The sequence below is a fragment of the Malania oleifera genome, chromosome 6 (genome assembly GCF_029873635.1).
Source record: "Malania oleifera isolate guangnan ecotype guangnan chromosome 6, ASM2987363v1, whole genome shotgun sequence".
Taxonomy (NCBI): Eukaryota; Viridiplantae; Streptophyta; class Magnoliopsida; order Santalales; family Ximeniaceae; genus Malania; species Malania oleifera.
Window position 1 is genome coordinate 103,501,979 of NC_080422.1, and position 17,115 is coordinate 103,519,093.

Sequence of the window (17,115 nt, forward strand, 5' to 3'; positions counted from 1 at the left end):
CAAAATCTAAAAATAAAAAATAAAAAAATATTTTGAACATTTAAATAAACCCTTTATTTTCTATAATCTTTACATGAGTTTTGAAAAAGTAAAAAAATAAACTAAAATTTAATTTTTATTTGAGAAAATAAATAATAAAAATTAAAATATTTTTCAGTGCTAAGCTTACAACTTAATTTTTTTGATAATTAAATATGGAAATTTTTTTATTTTTTTATATTTCTTTTCAATTTTAAGCTAGAAAAAAATCCTTTTAAAATACCACAAAATAGACTAGTGCCATTGATAAATTCACATGACAGATATTTATTTATTTTTTTTTTTTGTGTGTGTAAAAAACATAGAGGGTTTCACTATTTATTTATTTATTTCTGTGTGTTGTCAATCCTAGCTTCCTACCGTTCAACTGCTATAACTACCATTCTTCACGTGTGTGTGTGTGTGTGTGTGTGAGAGAGAGAGAGAGTTTGGAGTTTGAGGCATGGACCGCAAACCTCTTGGTTCTCTCTTCATCCCCAAAACCTTCAGACAGATACAGACCACTCAACTCGGCGAGCCCAATTCTCAACTCAATCAACCCCGATGGACTCCCTCGCCATCCTCAAAGTCAAAGGTAAGCTCAAGCTCCCCGACAAAGCCCGGCGAGCCTTCCCGGACCGCCTCGGGAGCTTGGTCGCCGGATCGTTCGAAGATGGGGACGAAGGAGTAGCCAGCGCACCCGATTCTGCCTTCGACTCCGGCGAAGAACTAGAGACGTTTCAGCCCAATGGGTACTTCAGGTCGGACCGGGACAGCGATGGCGACGATAAGATCGATGAGGAAGCGGAAGTACTGAGGGTCCGGCAGAGACTGGACAAGGAAAAGGATGTCACCAGTCCCGTCTCCGTCTCTGAAATCATCGCCGCCGATGAGAAGAAGTCAGATCTTGAGTTCGAGGTGAGATCTATGTTGGGAATTTCAGAGTACTTCTGCTTCTAAATTTTTTTGCCCTCGCTTCAGTGAAGTATTACTATTTTGCTGTGCTTAATCTTATACTCTGTTTGGTTGCTGAGGAATGGTAACTTAAAAAGGCAAAAAAGAGAACCCAAAACTGAAAAAGGAAAAAAAAAAAAAAAAACTCATTCAATTGCAGTTTTGATGTTTTTCTGGAACCAATTTAATTTTTTATTTTTATTTGTCACATAGATATCGCAGAAAGAGATAAATTTGGAAAAGCTGCAAAGAATCGCTAGTTCGGGGCTTCCTGATGGAGGAACTTTGCGGCCGACAGCTTGGAAGGTACCATTCACTATGTTATTGTTGTCGTTCTTATTATCATTATATATTTATTTTTGAACAATTTCATTCTTCTAATGCACACTATATGTTCGATGAAAATCACATTCAAGCTGGCAATGAGTTTAATATTGTTCTCATTGACTACAAATCCTTCCAAGACTCTTTTGAATCAACATATGTGTGCGTCTTTTGAGGATAAAAGCAGAATCCCAATGTTTTGAGGAACAATTCATGGCAGTAATAGTCTAGTAGACAACAAACGAGCCTGGGGCTATGGGCATCCTTACATTTATTACTTCTCCTACTTTTAGGTAGCTGAAAATGTGACCAATATAGTCCTGACATTCATACATTACACACACACACACATACGCATGCATATGATGCTATATGACGTAGTTCATGAATATCACATGTTTCTGAAACCTTTGTTCAGCATATGGCAGTATGATTGTGTTCCTTTGAAATGTCCTGGTTTGAAATTCATTTCCTCTCCATAGCATTTTTGGAAAAAAAAAAAAACAAAAAGACAAGATGCAGTGTTCAATCCACTGAAGAATTCATGAATTGAGAATTTCACTCCACTTCGTGCAGACTGTGGATGAATGCAGGCAGATGACCAATCTGTTGATCCAACACTGCCCACCCCTGTTTGGATATTTTGGGTTCCTTTTTCCCCGCAAGAATTTTTTTATAGAAACCTTATACTATTTTTTTTTCCTAGCATACAACCAATATGTTAAAATCCTCCCCCCCCCCCCCTCTCCCAAAGAAGAGAACAAAAAAAAAATCCATGGCTACATCACTGTTCACTTTCTCCATAAGTTGACAGCATGTGCAGGTACTTCAGGCTTGTCATCTAAAATCCTTCCATCTTCCTTTCGCCTAAAAGCTCCAGAGTTTATAATAGGATTCTTCATAAAAACAACTTCCAGCAACAACTTATTGACAGCTAAAGGGCAACATTAACCAGGGGGGGAACAATCCTTTGGAGGCCAACATACAGTCCATATGTATAAAATTCAAGAGTAAATAATGTATGATTCATAGATTCGTCAATATCAAATTCCACACTTCAACTGAGCAAGAACCTCTCAGTCATTTTGTAATTTGAATACTTATGCCCCCTAGCATATTGAGTACATTTACGCTATGATCATTTAGAATGGATTAGAAATAAATTATAATTTGTTCTAAAATACACCCTAGAATTATTCACCAATGCAGAAAAATTAGAAGAAAACAAGAACAAAAAAATTTACATAAATCATCATTGTGCCTATGTTTTCATAGCCCCAGAGGAATGTCCTCTATATTGCCAATATAAAGCTGCTCAGTGTTTCAAACCCTTGTGTCTACAAGAGTGTGTTTGCGTGTGTGAATGTGTGTGCAGTGTGTGACTGTCTGCATAATATATATTATATGTATGTATGTATGTATAAGCCAATGTAGAAACCCAAATTAGCCTCATATTGTGTTATACAACAATATAATTGTTGTTTGTGGCTCTTATACTTTGGTTTTTGTAAGCAAAGAAGGAAGAGGGAAAACCATGAAGGGGCAACACAGCAGAGATCGTCGATGAATACCCCGTGTTTGTAAACGAGGGGACAACAACGGTTCGTTGATGAGAAAATACCGAGAGCAGGAAATCTCAAACTTCTGGATTCGTCGATGAAAGCTTGTTCTTGTCGACGAAGTCTCTTCTGTGGATCATCAATGAAGCCCTATACTCATCGACAAAAGGTGCCTAGGCTGCGAGCAGTTTTTTTGAATTTTGAAATTTTGAACGTTAGGTGGTTGGGCAAACGGGGGGAAACCTCCGAGGAACTTCCATTTATGTTATTCTAGGCATATATTGAAGTGTGTGTGATCATTTGAGAAGTGTATTGTGAACATTGTGATTTCCATAGTGAAATTTGTGTGCCATTGCTTCCGTGGATGTAGGCTTTGCCCAACCATGTCAAACGTGTCATTGTTCTTTTTCTGGTTGTGTTAATTACTTGTTGTGTTTATTTCCACTGTGCATCTTTATTTTTCGATCCATATTACAACAAATTGGTATCAGAGAGATTGTTGTTATGGCATCGGGATCGTCTTTTGCAAGATTTGATGTTGTCAAATTTGATTGAACCGGAAACTTTGGTTTATGGCAGAGGAGAGTGAAGGACATTCTTGTGCAATAAGGAATGGCTAAGGCTTCGCTTGATACTCAACCGGAAGGAATGGATGAGACAACATGGGTAGATTTGAAAGCAAAGGCAGCGTCTACAATACGCTTGTGTTTGACCGATGAAGTTCTCTATCGGGTGATGGAGGAGGATTCTCCAGCGGCTATTTGGCGAAACTTAGAAAGTCGGTACATGTCTAAATCCCTCAATAACAAACTTTTTCTTGAGTAGCTTTTATATTGGCTTAAAATGGTTTAGATCAAGTCTGGATCAACACATAAATGCTTTTAACCAAATCATAAGTGATTTGATGAGGGTTGATGTGAACTTTGATGAGGATGATAAGACTTCGATGCTGTTAAATTCTTTGCCCTCGAATCATATCTACGAAAATTTTGTGACCACTCTTACATAGGGAAAAGAAACTCTTGATCTGGAAGAGGTAACAAATAGGGGTGAGCAAACGGTCGGTTCGGCCAAATTCGGTTAATTAACCGAATTAATCGAAAATTTTGGTTAAAGAATAGTGTTAACCGAACCGACCGAACCATTGGGCCTCACTGAATCGAACCCGACCGAATTTATTTTTCGAGTAATTCGGTTAACCTAGTTTAACCGAGAAATGAGGGAAGGGGGAATCGGGAAGGTGTATCCAGAACAAGGGAAGGGGGAAGTCAGGAAGGAGTATCCAGATTCTAAACTGATGTGGAGGAGAGGTGGTTAGGGAGACGATTGAGCTCGGGTGAGCTTGATGCCGATAAGGAGTCGAGGGTGGTTCTCGGTGAGCTGGTCTGTGCACGAGAGAAGAAAAATGAGAATGAGAGGGAGCTTGTGTGCCGGTGACGATGGCTAGCCAGTGGTGACGGCGATGGCAATGGGTGCAGGCGATGGCATCACGTGAAGATGGTGGTGCGGAGCAGTGAGCTCAGGTGAGCGAGAGAGAGGCAGTGACTCAGTGAGGGCTTCCAACTTCAGAGAGTAGTGACTGTGTTGGTGATGATGGCCGGAGACGGCGACGGCGATGGCAATGGACATAGATGAAGGCATCGCGTGAAGATGGTGCCTGGTGGTGCAGAGGACTGAGCTCGGGTGAGCGAGAGAAAGGCGATGGCGATGGCTTCCGACTTTAGAGAGCAGTGACTGTGTTGGTGATGATGGCCGGCGACGGCGATGGTGATGGACACAGACGAAGGCATCGTGTGAAGATGGTGCCTGGTGGTGCAGAGGACCGAGCTCGGGTGAGCGAGAGAAAGGTAGTGAGGGCCTTACGAGTTCTGACTTCTGAGACTGAGAGCAGTGAGACTGTAAGAGTGTGAGACTGAGAGTATAAGAGGGAATGAGTGAATAATTTTAATTTACTAATTTATATTTAAAATTTAATTAATTCGTAAATCGGTTAATCGGTTAATCGAATTAGTATTCTCCATTAACCGAGCTGAAACCCGATTAACCGAAATATTGGAAAGCATAACCGAACCGACCGAACCGAATTTTTTAACTGAACCGAACCGACCAATTTCGGTCGGTTAATTTGGTTTTCCCCGAATGCTCACCCCTAGTAACAAGTGCTTTGTTAAATTTTCATCAAAGTTTGAAGATAAGTGATGAAGGAGAAGGACTTGCGGTAAAGGGTAGCAATGAGCGAGGCAAAGGAAAGTTTAAGAATGGATCTAGTCAGAAATCCCAAAATCGATCCAAGAAGAAGCAGGAAATTCGGTGTTATAAATGTGGTAAAAAGGGGCATGTGAAACCGGAGTGTCCGGATTGGAAGAAGGGACATGCTGAAAAGCATGAGGGGATTTCTAAATCTGTGAATGTTGTTCAAGAAGAAGATTTAGCAGATGGTGATGTTCTACTAGTTTCAGCGGAGTCAGATAATTTAACGCACTCTTGGATACTTGACTCGGCATGTTCTTATCACATGACTCCGAACAAGGGGTGGTTCAGCACTTACAAGTTAGTGAATCCTGGATCAGTTTTTATAGGTAATGATGCTTCTTGCAAGATCGTGGGCATAGGAAATGTAAAGATAAAAATGATTGATGGTGTTGTAAGAACATTGTGTAATGTAAGACATATACCTAAGTTGAGAAAGAGTTTGATATCTCTTGACACTTTGGATTGTAATGGCTTCAATTACAAGTTCAAAGGTGGAGTCTTGACAGTACAGAAAGGTAATATGACTGTAATGAAAGGGCAGAAACTGGATGGGAATATTTACACGTTGCAGGGAACTACCGTTGTAGGTGGAGTTGCAACTGTGGATGCTGAATCAGATGAGACCGTCTTGTGACATATGCACCTTGGGCATATGGGGGAACATGGCGTGAAATAACTAAACAAGAGAAAATTGTTAAAAGGTTTGAAATCATGTTAGTTGGAATTTTGCATGTTTTATGTTTTTGGAAAACAGAATAGGACAAAGTTCAGATCAGCTACTCACAAGACAAAAGGAATTCTTGACTATGTGCATTCAAATGTTTAGGGTCCGGTAAGAGTTGCATCAAAGGGTGGACATGTGTATTATGTGAGTTTCATTGATGATTACTCACGGAAGGTTTGAGTTTACTTCATACGTCACAAATCTAGTACGTTTGACAAGTTTAAGATTTGGAAGGCTGAAGTGGAAATCTTGATAGGGAGGAGAATCAAATACTTAAGGTCGGATAATGGGATTGAGTACGCAAATTCTCGGTTTATGGAGTTTTGTGCGGACCAAGGCATCAAGAGACATTTTACAGTTTGCCGGACACCTCAATAAAATGGTGTGATAGAATGGATGAACCGGACTCTTGCTGATAGGGCTAGGTGTCTCAGATTGAATGCAGGGCTACCCGAAAAATTTTGGGCTGAGGCAGTTAGTATGACTTGTTTTCTGGTAAACAGATCACCAAGAGTGTCGCTAGAGGGTAAAGTGGCGGAAGAGGTATGGACGGGAAATGCAGCAGACTATTCCGAATTGAAAGTATTCGAGTGTCTAGTCTATGTCCACATGTCTAGTGAGGAGAGGTCTAAGTTTGACCCAAAGTCTCGTCGTAGCATCTTTTTGGGGTATCCAATAGGTGTAAAGGGGTACAAGCTATTGGATCCAGTGACAAACAAGGTGGTGATCAGTAGAGATGTAGTTTTTGCTGAGAAGGCTATGGTGAAGCGTACTCAAGAATGTGATGAACAGAAACAAGAGTCAGAAAGCTGGGGCAGTGATGAACATATCGTGCAGGTGGAGTTGGAAGTTCAGGGCAACGGAAATGATCATGGTCCCGTTGTTGCAGGGAGCTTTAGCTTCGAAAGCCAGCAAGTCGATAATATTCTGTTAAGAAGATCCAGACGCACTATTCGGCCTCCGCCAAGGTGTAGTTTTGAAGAGTTAGTATCTTATGCTTTCCTTACTTGTTACAACAATCCAACTACATTTCAAGAGGCAGTGCACGGCTAGGAGAAAGATAGATGGGTGGGAGTAATGATTGAGGAAATGAAGTCACTACGTAAAAATCAAACTTGGGAGTTGGTGGAGCTTCTAGATTGGAAAAGATAGATTGGGTGCAAATGGGTGTACGGGAAGAAGGAAGCAATATCAGAAAAGGAAGGTGAATAGTTCAAGGCATGGTTGGTGGCAAAAGGATACTCACAGAAGAAGGGGATAGATTATGATGAGATCTTTTTTCCAGTGGTCCGACATACTTCTATCAGAATTGTGTTGGGGTTAGTAGCTCATTATGATCTTTATTTGGAACAAATGGATGTGAAGATGGCGTTTCTTCTTGGTGACTTGGAGGAACAAATCTATATGGTACAGCCAGAAGGATTCTTTGAACTGGGAAAAGAAAATTTAGTTTGCAGATTGAAGAAATCTCTTTATGGGCTGAAACAGTCTCCAAGGTAATGGTATAAACGGTTTGATTCCTACATGATCAAAATTGGTTACAAAAGGTGTGAGTATGACTGCTGCGTATATGAGAACAAACTTGATGATGGCTCACTTATTTTCTTGTTATTGTATGTCATCATATGTTGATAGCTGTAAGAGATTTAACTGAGGTGAATCAGTTAAAGGACCTGTTGCATAAGGAATTTGACATGAAGGATCTTGGTTCAGTCAAGAAAATACTTTGGATGGAGATTCGCCGAGACAGGACTGTAGGGAGATTATGACTATCTTAGAGTGGTTATGTGCATAAGGTGTTTGAAAGGGTTAGCATGGTTGATGCAAGACCAGTGAGTACACCTCTAGCGAATCATTTTAAGTTGTCTACTACAGATTGCTCAAGTTTGGATGAGGAAATCTGGGACATGTCAAAGGTCCCCTATGCTAGTGCTATGGGGAGTTTGATGTATGTCATGCTATGTACGAGGCCAAATTTGGCTCATGCGGTGATCATGGTAAGTAAGTTTCTCTCTAATCCAGGAAGGCAGTATTGAAAAGCTGTAAAATGGATACTCAGATACTTGCAGGGTACATCGGGATATGGCATCATGTTCGGCAAGCAACAAGGTTGTCCTTCAGTTATGAGATTTGTTGATGCAGATTATGTAGCAAATATGGATGACAGAAGGTCTACAACGGGATATGTGTTTACCCTTGTAGGAGGACCGGTATGTTGGAGATCCATGGTACAGTCTCTGGTAGCATTATCTATGACTGAGGCGGAATATACGGCAGTTGCCAAAGCTGCAAAGGAACCTTTATGGCTTACTGGTTTAGTTAGAGAGTTGGGGTTACAGCAAGATGGTGTGGTGCTACATTGTGATACTCAGAGTGTTATTTATTTGGTGAAAAATCAGATATACCATGCTAGAACCAAGCACATTGATGTGAGGTTCCACAAGGTTCGAGAATTGATTGCTTCGAGTGAACTTGTGTTGGAGAAAGTTCACACGTCTAAAAATGCAGCGGATATTTTGAAGAAATCGGTTACTTCAGAGAAATTCAAGCATTGTTTGGACTTACTCCATGTCTCCAAGTGTTAGAAGGGAGACATACCCAACCAAGCGTTTTCAAGTTCAAGATGCAGTAGTTCATGTTTTTCAAGATTCTCCTAAGGGGCGTATAATCGCCAAGGTGGAGATTGTTGTTTGTGACTCTTATACTTTGGTTTTTGTAAGCAAAGAAGGAAGAGGGAAAAACATGAAGGGGCAGCACAACAGAGATCGTTGACGACTGCCCTGTGTTCGTCAACGAGGGGACAACAACGGTTTGTAGACAAAGGCTCTGAAATTCGTTGACGAGAAAATATTGAGAGCAGGAAATCTCAAACTTTTGGATTCGTCGACGAAAGTCTGTTCTCGTCGACAAAGTCTCTTTTGTGGATCATCGACGAAGCCCTGTACTTGTCGACGAAAGGCGCCTGGGCTGCGAGCAGTTTTTCTGAATTTTGAATTTTTGAACGTTGGGAGGTTGGGAAAACGGGGGGAAACCTCCGAAGAACTTCTATATATGTTATTTTGAGCATATATTGAAGTGTTTGTGATCATTTGAGAAGTGTACTGTGTACATTGTGATTTCCATAGTGAAATTTGTGTACCATTGCTTCTGTGGATGTTGGCTTTGCCAAACCACGTAAATCGTGTTGTTGTTGTTTTTTTTTTTCCTGGTTGTGTTAATTACTTCTTGTGTTTATTTCCGCTGTGCATCTTTATTTTTCGATCCATATTACAACAATAATGACACTGTCCTCACCCAAACTATCATACCATAGAACATCAGGAAGGGGGTGTGGGGAGGTTAGAAATCTTACTATGATGAAAAGTTATAATTTTCTCCTCTATTATAATTAATATTTCTACTTGTTGCTTGGAAAACATTTTTCAACAATTCTCTTATCATGCAATTCTTATTTTTGGTACTTCATAGTTCTAAGTTAATAACAAGCGTAGTGAACAATGCGATTCTTATTTCCAATCCTTCATAGTTCTTAGTTAATAACAGTCTTAGTGAACATTTTGCAACTTAATATACCACATTACATATGGCAAGAACTTTATGAGATCACCTTGGCTCCATGTTGCAACTTAGCAATCTAGGAGCTATCGTTTAATTTTTCACTGGAATTGTGCAATGTTTACAGCAGCTACTGTAAGCCAAATTCCTCGATGTTGAAGAAGTCAACTTCACAGCGACTTTGATCTATAGTCTGCATGTCAGAATATTCAATTACTTCGTTGATGAGATCGCTCTAGTTGTTTACTTATGATGCTCATTTGAATTGGGTATTTATTGTCCTTACCTGTTGCACATGAGCAGCTGCTTTTGGGTTATTTGCCTGCCTGTCATGAGTTATGGGATGGAGAGTTGACTGTGAATCGTTCAAAATATGCTAAGCTAAAAGAGGAGCTTCTTCTGAGTCCTGTAAGATGTTGCTAACCGAGAATTTTGTCACTGGATGAATTTTTGTCACAGTTCAATTTTCTTTTGCTTTACTAGATCTACATCCATTATTTTACACAATGGTACCTTACATGCACTAAACAAAATATTTAATCTAGACAGACAGAATTCACAAGGAAGAAGGAAGTACTGAGTTCTAATGAGCAGCATGCTGACAGTGACGTTGATGGGCTGCTTAAGCGGCAGGAAATTTCTCATGAAGATCATCCACTAAGCCTTGGAAAAGCTAGTGTTTGGCATCGATACTTCAAGGTACGTGTCCTTGCCATTTTGTAGTTCATTTTGAATGTCTTCATTACGTTCCACTAATGTTTATTACAACAGACACCTATGTTTCTAGGATACAGAGATTGCAGAGCAGATTGACCGTGATTTGCAACGCACACACCCAGATATAAAATTCTTCTCAGGGGATTCATCATCAAGCAGAAAGAACAGGGTATCCCTGCTCCTCCCCCTTTCTCGTGTTCATTTTGAGTTTTATTCTAAGTGATTTTTAGACCAAATTTTGCAGCTTTTGACATGGTGACTGCTTCATGCAACGATCCATATCTGTTTCTATCTACAGGAAGCAATGAGAAATATTCTTCTTCTGTTTGCGAAGCTCAATCCTGTAATCCGTTATGTGCAAGGCATGAACGAGGTCTTGGCACCAATATACTATGTATTTAGTATGGACACTGATGAGCAAGCTGCTGTAAGGGATTTTTCATACATAGTGGTTATTTTATTTCAAATTTCTCTCTGTTTCTCTCACTCATCTTTAGCTTGAGAATGTTTTTGGCATCTTGTGTAGCTCTGTATAATGTCCTGTCAGGGTCCCAATAATTGGTTAAGTGTAAGGCATATAGTATAATTTCTGGGTCAAATTTCATAATGATTTTGCTTTTCTTTGGCCATTGCCAATAAGTTCCATTCAATAGAAGGCATTCATTTCACTAAGTTCCCTAGTTTTCTTCAATACTCTGAGCACATTCTTTGAGTGTAAAAGTTGAAGTACTTATGTTTAGCAATATAGTTTCTTAAACTAATCCCAAAATGACTGGCAAAGTTATTTATTTGGGTTTCATTGTGCAGGCAAATGCTGAAGCTGATAGTTTTTCTTGTTTTGTTAGACTCCTGAGTGACTCTGTGGATCACTTCTGTCAACAATTGGATAATAGTTCTGTGGGTATCCATTCTACACTTTCGCACTTGATGGAGCTATTGAAGGCCAATGACGAGGAATTGTGGCGGCATCTTGAATTCACAACTAAGGTTGCTAATGGATTTGAACTATAACTATATGTTTGATATATAGGAACAAAATTGAATCAAATGGAATCAAATTAAATTTATCAATTGATCTTTCTTCAAATTTTGATTTCGTTTCATACCTTACATTCATGCTTTCTGGTTGAGGTCCCAAAACAATCCTCATTTTGAGATCTAAACTGACAATTGTTATATGCTTGCTAATCCTTTGTAGTTGAAATATTTTGCTTGACGTTATATGTGCTGTCTAGTGTCTATTATGAGAGGGAAGCTAATACCACTATCCTCCTGAGCAGGTCAAACCGCACTACTATGCATTCAGGTGGATCACCCTGCTGCTTACTCAAGAATTTAACATCAATTCCATCATGAGAATTTGGGATTCCCTTTTAAGCAATCCTTATGGTGTTCAGGTCTCTCACTCTCTCTCTCTCTCCTCACTAATCGGCCAGTTAGATAATAGAATTGTTCTTGCCAACCTTCTCTCAGTAACTCAATCCTCATATTACATGTTTGGGAGTTTGGAGTTGGTACCTTACCGCATGTTTGGAAGCTTAGACTCTTCGGACCTTGTTTAAGGTTTATGTAGATTTCGAAGAAGCACAATACAAATTTATACTAAATTTTGTCCAAATCTACACGAATCTAAGTCCAAAGCCTGAAATCCACATTCCCAAACGCAACCTTAGATTTGAATTTCTGAGAATCTAAATAAAATGCAATGCAAACAGAAATACAATAGCAATACAAAGTTGTACTGAGTTTTGAGAGTATATATTTCATCCTCTCTGATTCAAACTTACGTAGATTTATTCAAAGCTCAATAATTTGTATTGCATCTTAATTCTAATCCAAAATGACTCAAATCCAAATCATTCCAAACACCCAAACATGGATGAAGTCACTTGCATCACTCTGAATTAATGGTGATTTATTTGGGGGTGAGCAGGAAATGCTTCTACGAGTGTGCTGTGCAATGCTTTTGTGTGTGAAAAGCAGACTATTGAGTGGAGATTTTGTTGCCAATCTAAAGCTGCTCCAGCACTACCCAGAAATCAACATAGAACATCTTCTCAGAGTAGCAAGGGATCTCAGCCCCGACTTGTCATCCTTCAGTTTATCCATGTAAAAATTCAATTCACTGCAATCATTCTTAAGGACTTCCATGCAAATGTCTCTTCCTATGATTTGTAAATTGTAACCATGAACTTGAATTTTGCTCCTTTGAGTTTGCTTTGAACCTTGGCAGGGTTAATATTTCAAAAAAAGTTTTAAGTGATCGAAATCTTGTCTTTGTTTACCTCGTTGGACTATTGTTTGAAAAATCGTAATGAATTTTCCTTTAATTCTTAAAGGCTATGTCTTTGCATGCCTTTGAGGGTTGAAGGCAGGAAGTCTTTGTTTTATGCAAGTCTTCTTGAAAATAAAGGTCAGGTAATCAGTGTAATTTAAAAAAAAAAAAAAAAAACGAAGGAAAAGTATTGAATAAATAATCCTTAAAAGGATTGCCGAAAATTGTATTCTTGGCACGCTTTTGAGGTACTGAGGTGAGGATAATTTCTATCTTTTGTAGGACTATCTAATATTTGAAGGCCAGGTAAATAAATAAACAAAAAAACTAAAGTTTTGATTGGCCAGTTTTGAATGTAATCTTTAGTCTAATTAGGTATCATCCGTTGGATGGGTATAAAGAAATGTTGATATATTCCATTTGCATAACCGTACTCTCGAATCCAAACTTGGTGACGCAGACCATTGATTGCTGGCTTCCTTGGACCTAAGTGAACAATGAACTGGTAGTATAAATATGTGTTCTAACTGCATCTAAAATAAATAGGTTAGTGGCAACTTTGTTGTTTTTAAAAGTAACACATTTTTCAGACCATGTATTACACTAAGTTTCATATCACGTAATATCAAATCTACCACTTGGTCGAAGCATTTCAGGTTTTCGATCCTGCCTGTCACTTGGTGGTCGTCCCTCCGAGATGTTGCAACATGTCCCTTTGAAAATATAAATTTAACAAGAAATGGCCTACCATTCTTGAAGGGACACTTTTTTTTTTTTGTAATTAGAGTAAAGCATGTTTTACAATTATCAGTATATATAATATATATTTCCTAAAATTTCATACAATGGGTTGGCATTAAAATTATTTACTTTTAGACAAACAACATAAATAGGATATTTTACTATATTTTTTTTTTTTTTTGTAAAATTTTTCATCATTCTTAAGTTCTACAGAGATTATGTTAAATTTCACAGAATTTCAATTTTTTTTAAATAATCATTTTTTTTTCTTATTTTCACTCTTTTAAATTTAATATTCTTGAGCACTCCTATTGTAACGACTCAAAATTTTTGTTTTTTATTTTTATTTTTATTTTTATAATAACCATAATAGCTCTGATATCATGACATACTATTAAAGTCAACCCAAACCCATAGGTACCGGGGATTTACCTGTTTATACATACATATTACTTAAGCAACGGAACCAAAATACACTTTAAATATATAAAATACCAGAGTTTCATTGTTTCTACATACACACATATATACCCCACAAACCATCATGAGTCTGACCCGACTACTTACCCTGCAACTAGGTGGTACCTATGAACTCCTTTATCATAGAGCTCTCTCCACTCGTTTGTCGGGATTTCCTGAAATATTTGTAATGTTGGGGTGATCTACCTCTCAGTAAGGGAAATTGACTAATATCAGTGTGTGACAATGTGTATTATCATATTATAAACATTCACTGCAAATAATGTAATTATAATAAATACATTTCTTAAGCTGTAACTGAAATCATATAGAAATCTCAACTATTAAACATTTTCATACTATATCAAAATGAATTTTTATATCTTTAAAACCATCTGTTAAATTTTTATTTTACTGAAGTTATACCCTGGATGTAAATCTATGTATCATGACTCCACCCCTTATGATCTAAGTTGTGCAGCCCGTAGGCTGGACTTAACGCTGACTGGCCTACCAGGTTAATTCAAATATAACATAACTATGCACAATTACCCACCCAACCTGGCCTGCCCAGCCTACTACATCGATAACCTCTAAGGGTTAATAACACAGTGGGTATCCTACTACACTGCCCACACTTCCGGGCTAATTAGCCACCAACCCACACTTCCTGAATAGTGTTGTTGCACTGTCCGCTATACCCAAACTGGTCTGCCCAGCCTACTCACTGACAACCTCTGGGGGTCGGCACTTAGTGGGTATCCTACTACACCGATCTGATTAACTAGCTACGATACCGTGCTCTTAAAATACGTAACCATCCGGGTTCTGTTACTAGATAATACATTTCACATAATATATTTCTGTTTGTAAATAACATTTTCATATTTCTGTAATAAAATCTGGTTTTTACATATTTTCTAAATAAAAGCTGTCATTTCATAATTCTTGAACAAATTATCATGATAAAACTGATCACAACATTTGCACTAGCTATCATATCTCGGCACCTGCGCCGACTATCATATCTCGGCATCTGCACCGGCTATCATATCTTGGTATTTGCGTCGGCTATCATATCATAATATACTAGAAATATCTTTAACATCTGTACTGTTTATGATCTTCTAAAAATTACTGAAAAACCATACATATTCTTTGAAATAATAACATTTTTAACATACTTGTAAGAACTTGAACTGTGTGAGGTGGGTTTATATGTAAAAGAGGGATGGAAATGGAATTTCACAGACTTCGTCGACGAGGCCATAATTCGTCGACGAAGGTAGAAGGATTTTCGTTAAAGAAATTCAGAGGTTCGTCGACGAGGAAAAGTTGAGAGGTTTAGGAAAATTTAAATATCAAAGTTCGTCAGCGAAATATCAGCCTCGTCGACGAAATCTCTGAAGACTTCGTCGACGAGGACACCAATTCGTCAATGAAGCCCCTCGGGTCAAAAGCTTATAAAAGATCTTTTGGGGGGGGGGGGGGGTTGCTTAGTTGCTAAGTTTGGAAAAACTCTCCCTCTCTCTCTAAAACTCTCCCTACTCCTTCTCTCTAGATTTCTTCACCGATCATTGCTAGAATCGGGAAATAGAAGTTACCACGAGGATCGTGGAAGGATTTTTTACAACTTCTACGGATCAAAATCTCGTTTTGAGCGTTTTCGGGTTTCGGGCTAAAATCAAGGTAAGACTCAGTTTTCATTTCTAATTCGTTATATGTGTAGTAGTATGGATTGTAAGCATGTACTGTACTGTGGTTTGTAGGTTTTGGAGTCTCGGTTCGTAGTTTTGGGGACCATTGAGTTCGTAGTTGGATTTTGGGTTAAGGTAAGGGGATTCTGTTTATATCAGTTCATTTTTGAAATCAGGATCAGTAAGCTTGTAGGCTACGATTGTATGTATGTTTTGACTACTTATTTGGGAAAATCTATCAGGTAAAAATGCGGGATTTTCGGTTACAGTTTTCGGGAAAATTGGGGATTTCGGGTATCACTCTATTTTGTTTGGATATCTGTTGGTTGTGTTAAAACTGTATTATTGAGGTGAACGAAATCCATATTTGTATAAACTGTATACTTGAAATTGTAAATGATATGATTTGCCGTAAACCAAATAAGTGTGGTATGTATGGTTGTATGTATTTGTTCCAAGTATTTGTAAAACAGCTATGTGGCGGCTAATTATCGTATGCTGAAATGTATAGGGACGTGAGTTCCAAAATGATTCCAGGTTTTGTGAAATCGGCTAGTGGTGGCTAATTACCGTACGCCGAAACAGCTATGTGGCGGCTAATTACCGTACGCTGTGCCATGGATTGGTTAACTATCGTAGGCAAAAGTGTCTGGTTCTATATCCGAGGGTGTGAAATATCATCAGTCTAATTCCGGTATGTCACCGAAGTGGTGTGAGCTATATGCTACATCGTATGAAGCAATGGATTCACTGTGGGCCTAAGTCGTCGCAGTGTAGTTTTTCATGTGGCAATGTAATCGTGGTGAGACTAGGTGACCTTGTGTAGTTGCGTATGTAGCAATGTAATCACTATTGGGTCTGAGTCGTAGATCTTCGTAGTTTCACGTGTCGTAATGTAATCGCTGTGAGACTAGGTGACCTTGTGTAATTGCGTATAAGGCAATGGATTCACCATTGGGCCTTGATCGTCGCAGCGTAGTTGCGTATGTAGCAATGTAATTGCCGTGAGACGAGGTGACCTGGTGTAGTTGCGAACTAGTGTGACGACACTAACCGTATGTATGTATGTATATATGTATGTATGTATGTATGTATGTTGGGTATCGTATAAACTGGAATGGTTTTGTGAAAATACTGGAACTGTATGGAATTGTATGAAACTGTACGAATTGTTTCAAACTGTATCGTATGTATAGTGTTATGAAGTATGTAAAATGACATTGGTATGCCACACACTGATATAAACTGTTTTCTTCCTTACTGAGAGGTGTCTCACGCCGAATGTACGTACAATATTTTCAAGGCCTTCAGGTAGCGGTAAGTAGCATCCTAGCGTCGGGAAGCAAGGGGTGTCGTAGCTACTGCTAGTACCTTTTAGGTACGAGTTTTGGTATCCAGGTTGTCAGGATGGTTTTTGTAGACACCTGGGGTATATTTGTATTATGGGAATGTATATCCTTGCTCGTGTAGACTTTAGTATGATACTGTTATTGTATAAAAGACCGTATTTCGCTGTGTATTATGGATGAGTATGGATGATTGTGTGTATGTATGTGGGCATCCGTTTACCCCACGGGGTCGGACCCCTTTATGTATTGTATCATGTATGTTTAAATTGATACAGAGACAGGTTAGATTACTTAAACTCACCTCGGGTCCCATTTCCGGGTTCAGGGCATGACAATACTAATATTACATTAAGTTTATATTCATGCCATACGAGTGATTACTATTCTGTATTATACCATAATATGTTATAAACCTGTTTCCTCTGTTCAAACCAATATTCCCAAAAATATATTAATTCATAAATAAATTCTTGAAAATACCTTACTTAAT

At 38.6% G+C, this 17,115-nt stretch overlaps 1 protein-coding gene across 1 annotated transcript; it reads left to right on the top strand.

Moving 5' to 3' along the window:
* The first annotated feature begins 439 nt into the window (after nt 1-439).
* LOC131158227 (TBC domain-containing protein C1952.17c-like) lies at nt 440-12,373 on the top strand. Its single transcript, XM_058112949.1, has 9 exons — nt 440-936; nt 1,186-1,278; nt 9,691-9,795; nt 9,937-10,086; nt 10,175-10,273; nt 10,403-10,531; nt 10,912-11,091; nt 11,385-11,501; nt 12,038-12,373. Exons 1-9 carry the CDS (start codon nt 583-585, stop codon nt 12,215-12,217), a joined length of 1,407 nt encoding a protein of 468 aa, XP_057968932.1. The 5' UTR covers nt 440-582; the 3' UTR covers nt 12,218-12,373.
* Nucleotides 12,374-17,115: the final 4,742 nt, after the last annotated feature.

Coding starts and splice junctions, on each gene's coding strand:
- LOC131158227 (XM_058112949.1), top strand. CDS start 583: ATGGACTCCCTCGCCATCCTCAAAGTCAAAGGTAAGCTCAAGCTCCCC. Junction 10,274..10,402: donor CATCAAGCAGAAAGAACAGG/GTATCCCTGCTC, acceptor TTCTATCTACAG/GAAGCAATGAGAAATATTCT. Junction 11,092..11,384: donor ATCTTGAATTCACAACTAAG/GTTGCTAATGGA, acceptor CCTCCTGAGCAG/GTCAAACCGCACTACTATGC.